Source organism: Rhinopithecus roxellana, chromosome 13, assembly GCF_007565055.1.
Source record: "Rhinopithecus roxellana isolate Shanxi Qingling chromosome 13, ASM756505v1, whole genome shotgun sequence".
In the NCBI taxonomy this organism is placed as follows: Eukaryota; Metazoa; Chordata; class Mammalia; order Primates; family Cercopithecidae; genus Rhinopithecus; species Rhinopithecus roxellana.
In genome coordinates, this window is record NC_044561.1 from 61,275,488 (window position 1) to 61,296,081 (window position 20,594).

Consider the following 20,594-nt stretch of genomic DNA (forward strand, 5'->3'; position numbering starts at 1 on the left):
CACTCCAGCCCGGGCGACAGAGCGAGACTCCGCCTCAAAAAAAAAAAAAAAAAAAAAAAAAAAAAAAGATTTAATAGTTATCTTTGGACATTCGATGTACATATAAAGAGAACTACATAATGAGTGTCCCTAGCTTCTAGTCTCCAATGTGTAGTGCTTGTGGTAGTCGATTAATACCAGCTGGTTGGAACTGATGATTCAAAAATATTGTCAAGAATAGTTGAACTCATGGAGATAGAGAGTAGAATGATGGTTACGAGTGGCTGGAAAGGGTACTGGGAAGGGTGGGGGAGTGAGGATGATTAATGGATACAAAAATATAGTTAGAATGAATAAGATCTAGTATTTCACACCACAATAGGGTGACCACAGCCAATAATAAGTTACTGCACATTTAAAAATAACTAAAAGAGCATAACTGGGTTGTAACACAAAGACAGGAGAAATGCTTGAGATGATGGATACACTATTCACATGGATGTGATTATTATGCACTGTAGGCCTATATCAAACTACCTCATGTATCCCGTAAATACATACACCTACTATGCACCCATGAAAGTTAAAAATGAATTTAAAAAGTGAAAATAATTAATCCTGCTTTGTGAAGAACGTTCAAGAAAAATATTATGTTGTCACTATTTTAAATATGCCCTAAATTGTAAGCTCCACATAAACTTATGCCACCTTATTATTGTATTTTCATTTTGCAAGTTGTAAAAGAGTGATTACATTTATTAAGAAATGCTCTTTCCATCAGAACAACATCTTGAGCTACACAATCTTTACAATATTCAGACTGCAGACTTACCTAAGAACAAGGAATCAGCTTCTCCACCATCTCTTATTTCAACTACATCGTTAATATTTTCTAAGTCAAATTCTTGAAAATGAAGTTGTATATTCTCTCCTTTTTGTGCATTTAAAATCCAAACACCTTAAAAGTAAGAAGTAACATTTAATTTGGAACACACTTGGTGATTTCTCTTAAAAGCTTCACTCTCTTGAGAATTTCAAATAACTTAAAAAAAAATTTTTTTTTCCATTTCATGAAAATCAGTATTTTGAGGTGTTTCTTTTTTCCTTTCATTACTTTTTTTTGGTGAGAAAATATATTGGTTTATTCAGTAATATTTATAGTAATGTTTCAATTAAATTTGAAATTATTTAGTATAATTGATATTTTTATGAAATGGAATACTTTAATCAAAGTTTACAAATATTATTTTACCTGTACAATATAACATTTATGAATATCAAAAGATACTAAAATTATAGTTTTATTTATTTAATTTTCCATGATCAAATTTAGAAGAAAATTAGGTAATTAAAATGCAATTTATAGGACAAGTAAGCTTTAATATTTATTTTAAAAGTTTCTGCATTTATTTACATTTAGTTCATTAAAGAAACAAAAACAAAATGAAACAAGACAACCAGCATCAATAAACACTTCTTGTTTTTACTGATTTCTGAAATGATTTAACCTTCAGATTTTTTTCTAGGCTATTCTTCTCTCATTCTCTATTAGTTTTCTCATTCCCTCTTAAGAAATATAACTGTATTTATATAGTAACAATTTCTAAGTCTTTATTTTCTGCACTTTTTTGAAATGCAGGCAAATTTATCTACTTATTTACTGTCTATGGCTGTACATATTTCAAATCCAACATGTGCTAAAGAAAAAGCAGAATTATCTCTTTTGCAAACTCATTTATCTTATCCTTCCTATCTCAGTGGCACTACTAATCACCCACTCACAGTTCTCTATGCTTGAAACCTCAGCACCTTCCTTAACCTCCTTTCTCCTACCACATCCAATCAATCACCGAAGCCTGTTAATACTACCTCCTATATCCTTTGAATCCCATTTACTTCTCAATGTCCTTTGCCACCATGACAAGAGTTCAAATAACTATAGTTTCTCATCTCCCAGTTGGTGATGCTGATGGTTCTCGTCCCTTACCATCGATCTCTGATCTAAAATGCAAGCTCCTTTTTATTGCCATTTTCCTGTAAACTATTCAAAGAACTCCCCAGTGCTCTCAGAATGGAATTCAAACTTCATAACATGGTGCAAAATCCCTTCATACTTCTAATTTTACCCATTACCATTATTTAATTTTTCTTGGCGATTCAAGAAACAGTTGTCTCCTATTTTGGTATGTCAAGGACTCTCCACATCTCTCCACAGAGTCCTGCCTTTACCCTTATTATAACAGTATTTTGGACATTTTGTGCCTGACAACATATTGAGTCACCATCTATACTGTTTTACATTTGTGTCTTCTTTACTTACTTCAGACTAAGGAAATAAAGTACTGAATACACATTTGTTGAATAAACAAATACATTTAAATTTAATAAATTTCTCCAAATTGTTTCAAGGTTCCACTGCTTGCTGGATTTTTCAGATTATCACTTTGTTCAAATGATGTTTAAAAGATGTCTTCAGTGTGAAGCAGAGGTAACTTTGTTTCCCCAAACAAGTCAAATTAGATTAGTTGCTATTTATTTTTGGGGGATGAGTTATCTGTCTACAATGCTGACCCTATATGCACCTATAAAAGTGATGCTCTCTTATCTCTTGATCATCTGAAGGAAGAAGGTTGGCTTTTTCTGATGACACATTTTCCCCACCACTGGGGCATTTCTTTCATTGACAGAATTCTCCATTTAGCTTAGTGGTCTTAACCATGCATGGCCATGGAAAGATGTTTGTTTCCCAACCCAAACTCCTGAAGTGGAACCTTTGTAGGATGGGCTAGGGAATCTGCATCTCCAACCCAATCTTTATGTATCTCTATATGAGTTTCTCTATTTAGGAACATTGATCTAGAGGTAGTCTTTATGCAGTTTTAGCAAACTATTTTCTCTAGACAAAATTTTTAGTGATCTTTCTTATAATTTTATTTTTTATACTGGAAATAATTACATTACTGTAGCTATCTGCTTTATTGACTCCAGTGTATATTTGCAAAAAGTGTGAATGCTACAACAGGTTCTTTACTTTTTAATACTTCCCATTGTCTTTGTCCTTTGAAATTGCAAACTTGTTAAACACACTGTAGACATTATATGCACAGACAAGGAAAGTGATTTAGAAAGTGGTGTCTGGAGTAACACTGGCTCTCTCACTGTTGTTATTCAACTTCTAAATTTGGAATTACAATAATGACACCTGCTTCAAGAAGTTCTTGTGGGAAATGAATGAAATAATGTATAGTGGGCATTAACACAGTGCCTGGCATGAAACAAATGCTGTATATATTTAGGAATTATTGTTATTTTTGTTGTTATATCAAGCAATCTTATAGGTAGACATGACAGGTGTACCCATATTTGACAAATTGATAATCTACTTTGCTGTGCCAAGGGGAGATCTACATTTCATATGGAGATTTGTTTCTGATGACCTGGAAAAGAAATGACTCACAGAAAGCCAGATTAGGGTAGCTGTTTGGAAAGTTCATAGAACTGAATGTTGTATTTGGCTCCCACAGTTCAAAAGGTCCTCCACAGTCCGCTGAAAAGGAAAGCAATGGGAAATCATTAGTAACACAATGTTTATTTCAGAGAGCTAATACCATATGCCAGCGAATTTTCAATTACATTTCTTAGAAAACAAATTTTGACAAGCAAATTTTAGTCATGTAAGGGTAAATGTTGCAGTTTAAGTAAAGGAAAAATACTTAATAGATTAAATAGATAAGAACTCTAATGATCAGTAATGTTGAGCTTTTTTCATGTGACTGTTGGCTACACGTATGTTATCTTTTGAAAAGTGTTTGTTCATGTCCTTTGCCCACTTTTTTTGTGGAGTTGTTTATTCTTTTTCTAGTAAATTGCTTTTTCTTGTAAATTTTCACATAAAGTTCTTCATAGAAGCTGGATATTGGACCTTTGTCAGATGCATAATTTGCAAAAGGTACCATCTGACACCAGTCAGAGTGGCTATTACTAAAAAGTCAAAAAATAACAAATATTGTAGAGTTTGTGGAGAAAAAGAAACACTTATAGACTGTTGGTGGGAATGTAAATTAGTTAAACTATGTGGAAGACAGTGTGGTAATTTCTCAAAGACCTAAAGACAGAAATACCATTTGACCCAGCAATTCTGCTACCAGGTAGGTATATACTCAAAGGAATATAAATCCTTCTATTATAAAGACACATGCACACGTTTGTTCATTGCAGTGCTATTCAAAATAGGAAAGACTTTGAATCAACCTAAATGGCCATCAATGATAGACTGGATAAAGAAAAGGTGGTACATATACACCACGGAGTACTATGTAGTAATAAAAAATAATGAGATCACGACATTTGCAGGGACACGGACGGAGCTGGAGACCATTATCCTTAGCACACTAACACAAGAACAGAAAATCAAATTCTGCATGTTCTCACTTAGAAGTGAAAGCTAAATGATGAGAACACATGGACACATAGAGGGAAACAACACACACTGGGGCCTTTCGGAGGGTGGAGAGTGGTAGGAGGGAGGGGAATCAGGAAGAATAAGTAGCGAAAACTAGGCTTAATACCTGGGTGATGAAATAATCTGTACAACCAACCTCCATGACACGAGTTTACCTGTGTAACAAACCTGCACTTGTTCCCCTGAACTTAAAAGTTAAAAAGAAAATTGAAAAAAAAAAAGATAAGACCTATTCAAAATTTTTTTAGTATTCTTAAGGCCCTTGTGAATCTTCAAGAAAGCATGATAGTGTGCAGCACTTCCCTAAAATTATTTGTACAAAGGAACTTTTTTGACAAATATCTTTTATAAATAGATTTCATAAACTAAGGTATCAAATCCCTAATGTAGAAAATGTTTACTTACAATAAAACAAATTCAATATTTACCACTCTCTAACGAGAAAGGCTAGTAAATCATTTAATTCTGCAATTCTTGATTTTCCTTTTATTCCCTTTTATTTATTTATTTATTGGTAGTCTTAAGGGGAGGCTTCACTATTCTGCACATCGATAGTAAGGAAAGGGAGACCAAGTGAAACTTCATTTGCTTAATGAATGCTCTGATCTGGTAGCCAACATTGGGCAGAAGCCAAGTGGAGACAAGTAACTTATTAAGGCAAATTGATTAAAACAATAGAGCACAGATCTTCCAGCTCAGAGTCTGACCCTTTAAGTAGGTAGATTAACTTTATAAAATTCTTAACATACTTTGGTGTTTCATTTATTAGAAATAAATTCTAAAGTAATGTAAAAAATCAACAACTATTTTAAACATTCTAATTGTATCTACATCTTGTTACCATTATTATGTTTTAAAATAAGACCAAAAGAAGAAAAGTAACCTAATTTGAAGAATGCAGAAAACTGGAATAAATATATTATTTTCTATTATTAAAGGCATATAATACTGGGATTATTTACCCCCAATAAACTAGAAATCAGATTATGGGAGGAATAATTAAGTGTCTCTACATCTATGACAGGGTCTATAGCCATACCCTCTTCTTTAATTTCTCTTTCATATATCATCTGCCTTATTCCTGTAAATCACTTTAAATTCATGTACATCTTCAAAATTTACATGTAATGCACTGCTTAGATTTGAGTTTCATGATGCATATGATGGGAGAGAGAAGGCAATTACTCTGACTCAGTGCTGGGATCCTTGCCAACCTGTCCTGTTCAGTAAAGAGATAGGGCATGATCCTATTCTACATGACTCCCAGGGCCAGGTTTGTCTAGACCCAGATGAACTTATCAAAATAACAAAATGTTTTACCAAAGCTTGCAAAATGTTTCCATGCATGTTATCTCATATGGGGAGAGAATGCAGTCCATAAGAGGAGGATTTGTTGGAGTTACTGGATAAAAATTGTTGCTCGGAGGGCGGAGCAAGATGGCCGAATAGGAACAGCTCCAGTCTCCAACTCCTGGCGCGAGCAACACAGAAGACCTGTGATTTCTGCATTTTCAACTGAGGTACTGGGGTCATCTCACTGGGGAGTGCCGGACAATCGGTGCTGGTCAGCTGCTGCAGCTCGACCAGTGAGAGCTGAAGCAGGGTGAGGCATTGCCTCACCTGGGAAGTGCAAGGGGGAAGGGAATCCCTTTTCCTAGCCAGGTGAACTGAGACACACAACACCTGGAAAATCGGGTAATTCCCACCCTAATACTGCGCTTTAAGCAAACGGGCACACCAGGAGATTATACCCACACCTGGCCGGGAGGGTCCCACGGCCACGGAGCCTCCCTCATGGCTAGCACAGCAGTCTGCGATCTAACCACAAGGCAGCAGCGAGGCTAGGGGAGGGGTGCCCGCCATTGCTGAGGCTTAAGTAGGTAAACAAAGCCGCTGGGAAGCTCGAACTGGGTGGAGCTCACAGCAGCTCAAGGAAACCTGCCTGTCTCTGCAGACTCCACCTCTGGGGACAGGGCACAGCTAAAAAACAACAGGGGAAGCAGCAGAGGCCTGTGCAGACCCGAATGACTGTGTCTGACAGCTTTGAAGAGAGCAGTGGATCTCCCAACACGGAGGTTGAGATCTGAGATCGGACAGACTGCCTGCTCAAGTGGGTCCCTGACCCCTGAGTAGCCTAACTGGGAGACATCCCCCACTAGGGGCAGACCGACACCCCACACCTCACACGGTGGAGTACACCCCTGAGAGGAAGCTTCCAAAGTAAGAATCAGACAGGTACACTTGCTGTCCAGCAATATTCTATCTTCGGCAACCTCTGCTGCTGATACCCAGGCAAACAGGGTCTGGAGTGGACCTCAAGCAATCTCCAACAGACCTACAGCTGAGGGTCCTTACTGTTAGAAGGAAAACTATCAAACAGGAAGGACATCTATACCAATACCCCATCAGTACGTCACCATCATCAAAGACCAGAGGCAGATAAAACCACAAAGATGGGGAAAAAGCAGGGCAGAAAAGCTGGAAATTAAAAAAAAAAGAGTGCATCTCCCCCTGCAAAGGACCGCAGCTCATTGCCAGCAATGGATCAAAGCTGGTCAGAGAATGACTTTGATGAGATGAGAGAAGAAGGCTTCAGTCCATCAAACTTCTCAGAGCTAAAGGAGGAATTACGTACCAAGTGCAAAGAAACTAAAAATCTTGAAAAAAGAGTGGAAGAATTGATAGCTAGAATAATTAATGCAGAGAAGGTCATAAACGAAATGACAGAGATGAAAACCATGACACGAGAAATACGTGACAAATGCACAAGCTTCAGTAACCGACTCGATCAACTGGAAGAAAGAGTATCAGCGATTGAGGATCAAATGAATGAAATGAAGCGAGAAGAGAAACCAAAAGAATAAAGAAGAAAAAGAAATGAACAAAGCCTGCAAGAAGTATGGGATTATGTCAAAAGACCAAATCTATGTCTGATTGGGGTGCCTGAAAGTGAGGGGGAAAATGGAAGCAAGTTGGAAAACACTCTTCAGGATATCATCCAGGAGAACTTCCCCAACCTAGTAGGGCAGGCCAACATTCAAATTCAGGAAATACAGAGAACGCCACAAAGATACTCCTCCAGAAGAGCAACTCCAAGACACATCATTGCCAGATTCACCAAAGTTGAAATGAAGGAAAAAATGTTAAGGGCAGCCAGAGAGAAAGGTTGGGTTACCCACAAAGGGAAGCCCATCAGACTAACAGCAGACCTCTCGGCAGAAACTCTACAAGCCAGAAGAGAGTGGGGGCCAATATTCAACATTCTTAAAGAAAAGAATTTTAAACCCAGAATTTCATATCCAGCCAAACTAAGTTTCATAAGTGAAGGAGAAATAAAATCCTTTACAGATAAGCAAATGCTTAGAGATTTTGTCACCACCAGGCCTGCCTTACAAGAGACCCTGAAGGAAGCCCTAAACATGGAAAGGAACAAACGGTACCAGCCATTGCAAAAACACACCAAAATGTAAAGACCATCGAGGCTAGGAAGAAACTGCATCAACTAACGAGCAAAAAAACCAGTTAATATCATAATGGCAGGATCAAGTTCATACACAACAATATTAACCTTAAATGTTAATGGACTAAATGCTCCAATTAAAAGACACAGACTGGCAAACTGGATAAAGAGTCAAGACCCATCAGTCTGCTGTATTCAGGAGACCCATCTCACATGCAGAGACATACATAGGTTCAAAATAAAGGGATGGAGGAAGATCTACCAAGCAAATGGAGAACAAAAAAATGCAGGGGTTGCAATCCTAGTCTCTGATAAAACAGACTTTAAACCATCAAAGATCAAAAGAGACAAAGAAGGCCATTACATAATGGTAAAGGGATCAATTCAACAGGAAGAGCTAACTATCCTAAATACATATGCACCCAATACAGGAGCACCCAAATTCATAAAGGAAGTCCTTAGAGACTTACAAAGAGACTTAGACTCCCATACAATAATAATGGGAGACTTCAACACTCCACTGTCAACATTAGACAGATCAACGAGACAGAAAGTTAACAAGGATATCCAGGAATTGAACTCATCTCTGCACCAAGCGGACCTAATAGACATCTATAGAACTCTCCACCCCAAATCAACAGACTATACATTCTTCTCAGCACCACATCGCACTTATTCCAAAATTGACCACATAATTGGAAGTAAAGCACTCCTCAGCAAATGTACAAGAATAGAAATTATAACAAACTGTCTCTCAGACCACAGTGCAATCAAACTAGAACTCAGGACTAAGAAACTCAGTCAAAACCGCTCAACTACATGGAAACTGAGCAACCTGCTCCTGAATGACTACTGGGTACATAACGAAATGAAGGCAGAAATAAAGATGTTCTTTGAAACCAATGAGAACAAAGATACAACATACCAGAATCTCTGGGACACATTTAAAGCAGTGTGTAGAGGGAAATTTAGAGCACTAAATGCCCACAAGAGAAAGCAGGAAAGATCTAAAATTGACACTCTAACATCACAATTAAAAGAACTAGAGAGGCAAGAGCAAACACATTCAAAAGCTAGCAGAAGGCAAGAAATAACTAAGATAAGAGCAGAACTGAAGGAGATAGAGACACAAAAAACCCTCCAAAGTCAATGAATCCAGGAGTTGGTTTTTTGAAAAAATCAACAAGATTGACAGACCACTAGCAAGACAAATAAAGAAGAAAAGAGAGAAGAATCAAACAGATGCAATAAAAAATGATAAAGGGGATATCACCACGGACCCCACAGAAATACAAACAACCATCAGAGAATACTATAAAACCTCTACGCAAATCAACTAGAAAATCTAGAAGAAATGGATAATTTCCTGGACACTTACACTCTTCCAAGACTAAACCAGGAAGAAGTTGAATCCCTGAATAGACCAATAGCAGGCTCTGAAATTGAGGCAATAATTAATAGCCTACCCACCAAAAAAAGTCCGGGACCAGATGGATTCACAGCTGAATTCTACCAGAGGTACAAGGAGGAGCTGGTACCATTCCTTCTGAAACTATTCCAATCAATAGAAAAAGAGGGAATCCTCCCTAACTCATTTTATGAGGCCAACATCATCCTGATACCAAAGCCTGGCAGAGACACAACAAAAAAAGAGAATTTTAGACCAATATCCCTGATGAACATCGATGCAAAAATCCTCAATAAAATACTGGCCAACCGGATTCAGCAGCACATTAAAAAGCTTATCCACCACGATCAAGTGGGCTTCATCCCTGGGATGCAAGGCTGGTTCAACATTCGCAAATCAATAAACGTAATCCAGCATATAAACAGAACCAAAGACAAGAACCACATGATTATCTCAATAGATGCAGAAAAGGCTTTTGACAAAATTCAACAGCCCTTCATGCTAAAAACGCTCAATAAATTCGGTATTGATGGAATGTACCTCAAAATAATAAGAGCTATTTATACAATCCCACAGCCAATATCATACTGAATGGGCAAAAACTGGAAAAATTCCCTTTGAAAACTGGCACAAGACAGGGATGCCCTCTCTCACCACTCCTATTCAACATAGTGTTGGAAGTTCTGGCTAGGACAATCAGGCAAGAGAAAGAAATAAAGGGTATCCAGTAAGGAAAAGAAGAAGTCAAATTGTCCCTGTTTGCAGATGACATGATTGTATATTTAGAAAACCCCATTGTCTCAGCCCAAAATCTCCTTAAGCTGATAAGCAGCTTCAGCAAAGTCTCAGGATACAAAATCAATGTGCAAAAATCACAAGCATTCTTATACACCAGTAACAGACAAACAGAGAGCCAAATCACGAATGAACTTCCATTCACAATTGCTTCAAAGAGAATAAAATACCTAGGAATCCAACTTACAAGGGATGTAAAGGACCTCTTCAAGGAGAACTACAAACCACTGCTCAGTGAAATCAAAGAGGACACTAACCAAATGGAAGAACATACCATGCTCATGGATAGCAAGAATCAATATCGTGAAAATGGCCATACTGCCCAAGGTTATTTATAGATTCAATGCCATCCCCATTAAGCTACCAATGAGTTTCTTCACAGAACTGGAAAAAGAAAAGGCTTTAAAGTTCATATGGAACCAAAAAAGAGCCCGCATTGCCAAGACAATCCTAAGTCAAAAGAACAAAGCTGGAGGCATCATGCTACCTGACTTCAAACTATACTACAAGGCTACAGTAACCAAAACAGCATGGTACTGGTACCAAAACAGAGATATAGACCAATGGAACAGAACAGAGTCCTCAGAAATAATACCACACATCTACAGCCATCTGATCTTTGACAAACCTGAGAGAAACAAGAAATGGGGAAAGGATTCCCTATTTAATAAATGGTGCTGGGAAAATTGGCTAGCCATAAGTAGAAAGCTGAAACTAGATCCTTTCCTTACCCCTTATACGAAGATTAATTCAAGATGGATTAGAGACTTAAATGTTAGACCTAATACCATAAAACCCTAGAAGAAAACCTAGGTGGTATCATTCAGGACATAGGCATGGGCAAGGACTTCATGTCTAAAACACCAAAAGCAATGGCAGCAAAAGCCAAAATTGACAAATGGGATATGATTAAACTAAAGAGCTTCTGCAGAGCAAAAGAAACTACCACCAGAGTGAACAGGCAACCTACAGAATGGGACAAAATTTTTGCAATCTAGTCATCTGACAAAAGGCTAACATCCAGAATCTACAAAGAACTCAAACAAATTTACAAGAAAAAAACAAACAACCCCATCAAAAAGTGGGCAAAGGATATGAACAGACATTTCTCAAACGAAGGCATTCATACAGCCAACAGACACATGAAAAAATGCTCATCATCACTGGCCATCAGAGAAATGCAAATCAAAACCACAATGAGATACCATCTCATACCAGTTAGAATGGCAATCACTAAAAAATCAGGAAACAACAGGTGCTGGAGAGGATGTGGAGAAATAGGAACACTTTTACACTGTTGGTGGGATCGTAAACTAGTTCAACCATTATGGAAAGCAGTATGGCGATTCCTCAAGGATCTAGAACTAGATGTACCATATGACCCAGCCATGCCACTACTTGGTATATACCCAAAGGATTATAAATCATGCTGCTATAAAGGCACATGCACACGTATGTTTATTGTGGCACTATTCACAATAGCAAAGACTTGGAATCAACCCAAATGTCCATCTGTGACAGACTGGATTAAGAAAATGTGGCACATATACACCATGGAATATTATGCAGCCATAAAAAAGGATGAGTTTGCATCCTTTGTAGGGACATGGGTGCAGCTGGAAACCATCATTCTTAGCAAACTATCACAAGAACAGAAAACCAAACACCTCATGTTCTCACTCATAGGTGGGAACTGAACAATGAGATCACTTGGACTCGGGAAGGGGAACATCACACATCGGAGCCTATCATGGGGAGGGGGGAGGGGGGAGGGATTGCATTGGGGAGTTATACATGATATAAATGATGAATTGATGGGTGCTGACAAGTTGATGGGTGCAGCACACCAACATGGCACAAGTATACATATGTAACAAACCTGCACGTTATGCACATGTACCCTAGAACTTAAAGTATAATAATAATAAAAAAAAATTGTTGCTCTGAGTTAGTTGTCTTGGAGACAACTAGATATCTATTAAGGATTTTTTTGATTGTTGTAAAATTCGAGATAATTTAAGAAATGTTCCTTTGCATTACCTGCCATACTTAGTACTGGTTTTCAAGGCAACCTTGTGGATTAGGTAATTACTATTATTATTTCAGCTTTAAATGGAAAATCTGAGAATTACAGATATTCACTTGCTTGTTAATGCCATATGCAGCCACCTAGTGTCAAAGTCAAGACCGCGTTGTGGTTAATTTCAAGCTCATCCCACGGTACTTTACTGTCTCCTATTGGGTTGATTAAACTTTGAATAATTTCCACCATCTGGTTCACACTGCCACAGGCAGGGTTTCAGTTTAGTCTCTGTAACTGGCACTTCATATGCACATAACAAAAAAAGGGCAGTGGATGAAAACACTGACAAGTAAGGTCAAGGATGGGTAAACCTAGAAGGAAGAAGAAAGTGCACACGGGGTGCTGAGAAAGGCAGGTGAACCAATGGAAGAACAGCAATGGAGAATAAGGGCAAGTTCTCATCGGGAAATCATGACTAATTTACAAAGATTTCGGACGAAGGGTCTACCACAATCCTATAACCTCTACATACACATAGCACATTTAATTTCAATAATTCTACATTGCGATGAAACACTTCTTTTAATCCTTAATGAGACCAGTGAAGGAGGAAACTAACTGCAGGGACAAATATTCCACTCAGATATAAGAGTGGGAAAAAGTAACTGCCTATTTCACAAATTTAGCAGTGGCGAATAGTGGGTTTTTAAAAAAATGTTTTTGTATTTTTTATCATTATTCTTATTTTATCCTCAAGTAACAGGAAAAAATGTAAAACCTTATATTCCTGATATAGTAAATAGCTGAGATTTGGAAAATGCATTGGATTTTGACATAATTGAACACTTAGTGTGCTATACTTAAAGATGAGTAGGTAGGATGTTAATGAGTACATAACAAGAACTCAAACGTTGTCAAGTGTAATAGTTAAACCTGTCAAGGCAGGCAGTTTACTTAGGATTTCTCCACTAAACACAAGTCTTGGAAAATGCATCCCTTTAAGACACTTAAGTACTTTTTGAAATGCATTTAAATTATAATTTATTATCAAATAACTGACCAATAAGACATCTCTGATCCTTGGCCTGATAAAATAGATCAGTTACTCTCTGCATATAAATGACTGTAAAGAATTGGTAAAAGCACTTTAAGTCATTCTAAATATGATGACACAATTTACTTTAATGGTGGTGTTGATCTAGCAGAGATGTGGCGTATGCTTCTAACAGAGAAACTAAAGATTAATGAAATGTAATTCCAGATATCACAGTCATGCTGTGCCATTAGGTAAAACATCCTCAGCCAGGGAAAGAGAGTAAAATAGCCTGTCTGGTATAGGGAATTATATTCATTTACAGTGTTAAATTCCTTCTTCTTTTTTTTTTTTTTTTTTTTTTTTTTTTTCTGGGAGCTGTTCTCTCAAACACTTGTGTTCTGATTAATTTCTTACTATGCCACTAGGGATTTTCACTGCATAAACTATGTAAATAACATGTAGTATTTGGCAAAGTGATTGCCAAGGATAGATATTTTCCTTGATGCATGTCATTTGTACTCCATGCTTAAGCTTCTGATGTCCATGAAATGTGTGTTAACGCAGGGGTGTTTACTGACAGGTGGAAAGGAGAAGAGCCTAGCTTTCATCTACAATGAGAGGGCTTTAATTAAAAATATTTATGGCAAAACAAGAAATGAGAATATGGGAAAAGCAGATTTTTGATTGATACTTTATGTGATAGAATTAATAGATGTAGCTTGAAAAATAATACAGCCTATTGATTGATGTTTGAATATATAAAAAGTGGCTAATTTTCAAAATTGGCTATTGTTTTTCATCATTATTGTAATAGATACACAAATCTTTTGGTGTTACAAATAGCATTTTAAAAGTTTAGGTTGTAATTTAAAGTAAAATATTCCATAAAATTTTGTGTTCATTTTATCAAAATTTATGTTTTCATTAACAAGTTATAGTGATCATTCCTGATATAAATATTTTTATTAAATGTGCAACAATAAAGTTCAGATTTTTATTCTCTGTGATCTAAATTTGGTTATTAATAAAAATCCAGACAATGAGAGCTCAAAAACATAGGCTATTAGTTTGTTTTGTTTTGTCTTGCTTTGAGATTGAGTCTTAGTCTGTTGCCCAGACTGGAGTGCTGTGGCTGTTCATAAGCATGATCGTAGTGCACTCCAGCCTTGAACTCCTGACTTCAAAGCATCATCCTGTCTCAGGCTTCTGAGTAGCTCGGACAACAGGTATGTGCCACTGTGCCTGGCTCAGGCTATTAGTTTTAGAGGTAAAATAGTTAAAACAAAATAAAACACCCCAAAACACACTGATATAAGTGTATATGTTTGCAGTTAATACGGAGTTTGCTACAGGTTTGACTATAAGTCATACTAACGATATAGAAAGCAAGCAGTTCTGGCCGGGCGCGGTGGCTCAAGCCTGTAATCCCAGCACTTTGGGAGGCCGAGGCGGGTGGATCACGAGGTCAGGAGATCGAGACCATCCTGGCTAATACGGTGAAACCCCGTCTCTACTAAAAAATACAAAAAACTAGCCGGGCGAGGTGGCGGGCGCCTGTAGTCCCAGCTACTTGGGAGCCTGAGGCAGGAGAATGGCGTAAACCCGGGAGGCGGAGCTTGCAGTGAGCTGAGATCCGGCCACTGCACTCCAGCCTGGGCGACAGAGCGAGACTCCGTCTCAAAAAAAAAAAAAAAAAAAAAAAAGAAAGCAAGGAGTTCTGCTGAATATGGCCATCAATTTCACTGCTGAATATGGCCATCATCAATTTCAAGAGAGGCAGAGAGGTAGACAGGTACTGATTGATTCATATCTACATGAAGAACTAAAGTTACATTATTTAGCTCTAAGTATTAGGTCACATCTACAAAACTTTCCAAATTAACTTACCCCCGCCCCACCCACAACCCCAGAGAGACAGGGTTTCGCCATGTTGGCGAGGCTGGTCTTGAATTCCTGGCCTCAAGTGACCTGCCCCCCAAGCCTCCAGAAGTGCTGGGATTACAGGTGTGAGGTACCGCACCCGACCATGCCCAATTACCTTTAATTCACATTTGGAAGCAGAAAGTGGCTTTAAAAATGGTGAAATAAAGAAAAACTGTGGAAATAAAGAGTGAATATTGTAATATCTAATACTATAGCTAGGTGTTTTGTTTTTGTTTTTGTTTTTAATTAGTTTTAACAGCCCCAGAAATAAGCCAGGGGCCTGAAATATGGATTTTGTTTTGTACACACCTATTTCTATTTAGTAGGTATCTTGTCATGAATCATCAAAATTGTTTTAAATTGGCATGATAGTCGTGTAATGGAATGTTTACTCTCTTAAAGTGTGCTCAGTGCAATCCCCACATTTAAATTCATTTGTACGAACATCACAGAGCAACAATTGCAGAACTGATGCAGCAGAAAGTTATTAAAGTCATGAAATGGAAGAATCTCTGTGGTTATGAAAGCCGAACTTACATTTCCTCAAACTAGACACAATGTGGGTTCCTAGGAAAGAGGGAGGAAACTGAGCTTTATTACTCAGTCACTGGTCTGGGATTGTTTTCTTCCCTAAATGCTCTAAAAGAAGCCAAAGACAGGCTATTAGCCAGTCAGCCATGGTTTCCTTTTATTACTGCTTAAACAAGTCAGTGATCTGGAACCAAAAAAGCTCTGCTCAAAGAAGAATTTCACTGAACCAATTGCAAATGGCATTAGAATGAAATTGTTCAGAATACATTTGATGGTAATTAACATTTTCTGCTGTGAAAAATATTGTCTTGAAGTGAACCATTTGGAAACTGGAACAAATAGACTCTGGGCAGATTCTAAAGTTTGTATTTTCAAATCAGATGGGTTATTCTCTCATTATAATTTCCCTATTGTTAAAATAGACGGGGACACCAAGCTTGACATCAAGGCATTCTCTTTTTCTCTTTCTGATTGGAATATAAATATGAAGACTATAAGGGTCATATAGATAAATTTTTAACTTAAGAAACCATATTTAAAACTTTGTTTCTATGTATGATATGATGTAAAAAATTACCTCAAGTTTTCTATTTTAGGTAGTGATGAGATGTTGCTACATTTTAAATATCAGGTCTAAGAATTTATGTTACTTCCTCCCAGAAAATTTTTCTTCTTTATTATTTACGAATAAATAGAGGAACAAACTAGCAGAATTATCAAGAAAATCTATCACGTTAAATGACTGAAATATCAAACTAGCAAAATGTTGCTAGTATTTGGTATCTGTAAGGATAATTAACACTTATCAAGCCATCTGTGATTTTAATGATGCTGAATGTTGTTCGTGCACAAAACTGTTCCCTATAATAAATAGGTAGGGTGTGGGTCACCTACACAAAATGAAGTGAGACAATTATTTTCAAACAATGTCACGAATGCAAAATTACTGCATTTATGTGAGTATTTTTTTCTACATCCATCCCTACCATCACTTCCAAACTTTAGTTTGGAAGTGCCAAAATTTTGTTTAACAAAAGTTTCATTTCATGTCACCAAAATAAGAGCATATTCAAAATACAGAGAGATAGAGACAGAGAGAGAGAGAGAGAGACAGAAAGAGAGAGAAAGAGAGAGGCTTAGTCCATCTCTAATAGTATTTACTGATGACCAGTTATTGTGATGTTAGGAACCAGTCATACACTGGTAAAGCAAAGGTAAATTTGACCTAGAGTTGCTGTGAAGGAACTCACTTCTTGTCACAATTTTATGACCAATATTATTACATGAGAATGTATGGTACTTTCCTGCTTTGTCATCAATTTTATGAGTATCATTCTGTCTTTTATCTGCATGCTTCCTTAAAGCCTTCTTTTGCTCACATTTTTTTTTTTTCTCCAAAGTCCTCTATCACTTACTTCTCTCATGTATTACCTTTAGGGGCACATAATTATACATTGCTTTAAATATTTATTTATATAATTTTTTCATGTATTAATGGTTATTGCTACATCTTACATTTCATCTGCAGTGTTTTGCAGATGGCAGATACTTATAAAATTTGAATGAATGATTAAATATTGAGTAATTTATATATATCTCATATAAGCATCTAAACATGTTAATACACAAGATAGTAAAAGCAAACCAATCTTTTGGTGGAATGTAAGTGCTCATTCCATATGGTGGCATGGGATCGATATGACAATATAACTACTATCTTCAACATAATGGTAGCTCATTTGTTACATGTTCTCAAATACCCATAATTAATCTTTAGAACCTTTTCATTGTTAAAGTCACTCATTTGAAAAGTCTACTTTTTTTCCTTGAAGATTGGAAGCAGAAAAATACATAATTTTGGAAGTAAACCAAATTTGGATAGACTCTCCAAACTGATTTGCTGATATAAATTTGGTAAAAGTATTAAGTGTGCTTGGAAGAAAATGAGAAACGGAAAAAGTACTGTGTTTGCGGGATCAGATCCATGCAGAACTAAACACATAAGAGATTTAACCCAAACAAACGCTAAGTCAGTTTCCAACCACCACAATCCAAAGAAAAAAGTGTTGTTTTTTTTGCATTAAAAACAACAGTGTAGGCCGGGCGCGGTGGCTCAAGCCTGTAATCCCAGCACTTTGGGAGGCCGAGGCGGGTGGATCACGACGTCAGGAGATCGAGACCCTCCTGGCTAACACGGTGAAACCCCGTCTCTACTAAAAATACAAAAAACTAGCCGGGCGCGGTGGCGGGCGCCTGTAGTCCCAGCTACTCGGAGGCTGAGGCGGGAGAATGGCGGGAACCCGGGAGGCGGAGCTTGCAGTGAGCCGAGATCGCGCCACTGCACTCCAGCCTGGGCGACACAGCGAGACTCCGTCTCAAAAAAAAAAAAAAAAAAAAAAAAAAAAAAAAAAAAACAGTGTAGTGAAAAAATCCCTATAGAAAGTCAGTGGATGTTTGTTATTACTTATTATCATAGGCATTTTTCTTTTGTCTTTGTTTTTCTGTCAAATCCCTAATCTGAAAGTAGTATAAAGTGATTGTCTTCTTTGACATGGATAATTTGAATGGTAATGGGTTTTGTTCTGAAATGTCATGGTTCGAATTTGACTTAAGAGCACAAGTAGACACAGGCTCGATTTGGTCCTTTTGAGTTAAAAGATCTTATAGGACATTGTGAATCTTGGTCACTTCTCAGCAGTAACACATGAGTGGTTCCATGAAAGGAACATACTCCGAAGTCTTACAAAGGTACTGTGATAGTTAATATTGAATGCCAACTTGATTGGATTGAAGGATGCAAAGTATTGTTCCTGGGTGTGTCTGTGAAGCTGTTGTCAAAGATTCACATTTGAGTCAGTGGACTGGGAGAGGCAGACCCACTCTCAGTCTGGGTGGGCACCGTCTAACCCGCTGCCAGTACAGCTAGAACAAAAGCAGGCAGAAGAACGTGGAAGGATTAGACTGGCTGAGTTTTCCAGGCTTCATCTTTCCGTCACGCTGGATGCTTCCTGCCCTCAAACATCGGACTCCAAGTTCTTCAGCTTTCAGGCTCTTGGACCTACACCAATGGTTGCCAGAGGCTCTTAGGCCTTTGGCCACAGATTGAAGGCTGCAGGATCAACTTCCCTACTTTTGAGGTTTGGGGACTTGGACTGGCTTTTTTGCCCCTTAGCTTGCAGATGGCCTGTTATGAAATTTCACCTTGTGATCATGTGAGTCAATACTCCTTAAAAACTCTGTTTCATGTATACATCTATCCTAGTAGTTCTGTCCCTCTAGAGAACGCTGACTAATACAGGCACTATTTAGGACAAAAATATTTTAGGTGATCTAGGTCTATATGTTCAAAGTCCAGGCTTGATTAGTCATTGCTATTAAATTATTTTTAAAATAGACACAGTAGGTTTCAGACTTAACTAAACTCTTTTTTTTTTTTTTTTTTTTTTTTTTTTTTTTTTTTTTTGAGACGGAGTCTCGCTCTGTCGCCCAGGCTGGAGTGCAGTGGCCAGATCTCAGCTCACTGCAAGCTCCACCTCCCGGGTTCACGCCATTCTCCTGCCTCAGCCTCCCGAGTAGCTGGGACTACAGGCGCCCGCCACCTCGCCCGGCTAGTTTTTGTATTTTTTTTTAGTAGAGACGGGGTTTCACCGTGTTAGCCAGGATGGTCTCGATCTCCTGACCTCGTGATCCGCCCGTCTCGGCCTCCCAAACTAAACTCTTAAAATTACTCCTTAAGAAGGCCACAAAAACCTCAGGGCTCCCTCCCCAAAGATTACAGACCATGCCACATGGCCAGTAAAACATTTGTTTGTATTCCAGTGAAAACAAAATGGAAACCAGCTCCTTTATTACTTTCAAATATAAAAAGATACTAAAATGATCATTAATATGCTCGATAACAAAGGTGAGTTTCATTGTGGATTTATGTGTAACATGTAATATTTTGCTAGCCTCCACTTGGCTTATATTTTAAAGTCTTTGATTTTCAGGAAAAAAAAATACCAGTAGGTTGAGATAATGAAAATAAGCCAAAGGAAGGTCCACCTGAAAATAATTATTGTTTTTTGTTTTGTTTTGTTTTTCTAGAGACAGAGTCTTACTCTGTTGCCCAGGCTGGAGTACAGTGACACGATTACAGCTCACCACAGCCTCAATCTGTAGGGCTCAAGAGGCCCTCCTGCCTCAGCCTCTCTAGTAGCTGGGACTACAGGTATGCACCACTGTGTCCAGCTAATTTTTGTTTGTTTGTTTTGTTTTGTAGAGACAGAGTCTCGCTATAATCCTCAGGCTTGTCTCAAACTCCTGGCTTCAAGCAATCCTCCTGCTTCAGCCTCCCAAAATGCTGGAATTATAGCTGTGAGCCTCCACACCTGACATTAATGATTTAATAAGACAAAATACACATGAACGTTACTTACTAGGAAGTTCTGGTGGAGGAGTTGGCACCAAAGTTGGTTCTGGATAAAGACTCCCATTGCAAATCCCATGTGTTAGGCTAATGTCATCCAATGCTATATCACTCAGGATCTTGTTTTTAAAAGCATTAAAAGCAACCTGCAATTCAGAGAGTCATATGAAATGATTTGATTCCATTCTAATCTTCTCTGACTTGATTCTTCTTGTGAGCCCAAGAGAGTCAATATTGTCTAGAGATTCAATGTTGTCACCTCAAACTATATGGTGACCAGTTAATACATAGTGAAATCTTGACAGACCATGCTTTTTAAATCCTTCTGCTGAACCCAACTCCCTTATTATGTGTTCACACTGGCTAAATTTCCAATGGTGTCTTCCTTCTGAGTTAGTCAGTATTGTTACAGTTTCTATCTCTCTGTCTGTCTGTGTCTTTTTTATGATATTGTCATACTCCAGTGTACTCTATCATGAATATATATCATCTGGCAGGAGAAAGCAATTTTCTCCCAAATTTCTTCTCTCAGCAATATTAAACATTCAGGTAGTTTTCTGCCTTCTTAG

The 20,594-nt window shown here is 37.7% G+C and overlaps 1 protein-coding gene across 1 annotated transcript in view; it reads right to left on the reverse strand.

The window, feature by feature from the left end:
- Window positions 1–20,594, reverse strand: part of TMPRSS15 (transmembrane serine protease 15) — a 142,482-nt gene that overhangs the window by 58,905 nt on the left and 62,983 nt on the right. The window contains exons 13-15 of the mRNA XM_010378086.2: window positions 20,036–20,171; window positions 3,437–3,526; window positions 812–937 (exon numbers count right to left, since the gene is read on the reverse strand). Of these exons, the coding sequence (XP_010376388.1) occupies window positions 812–937; window positions 3,437–3,526; window positions 20,036–20,171 (352 nt within the window). The remainder of the gene's footprint in view (window positions 1–811; window positions 938–3,436; window positions 3,527–20,035; window positions 20,172–20,594) is intronic.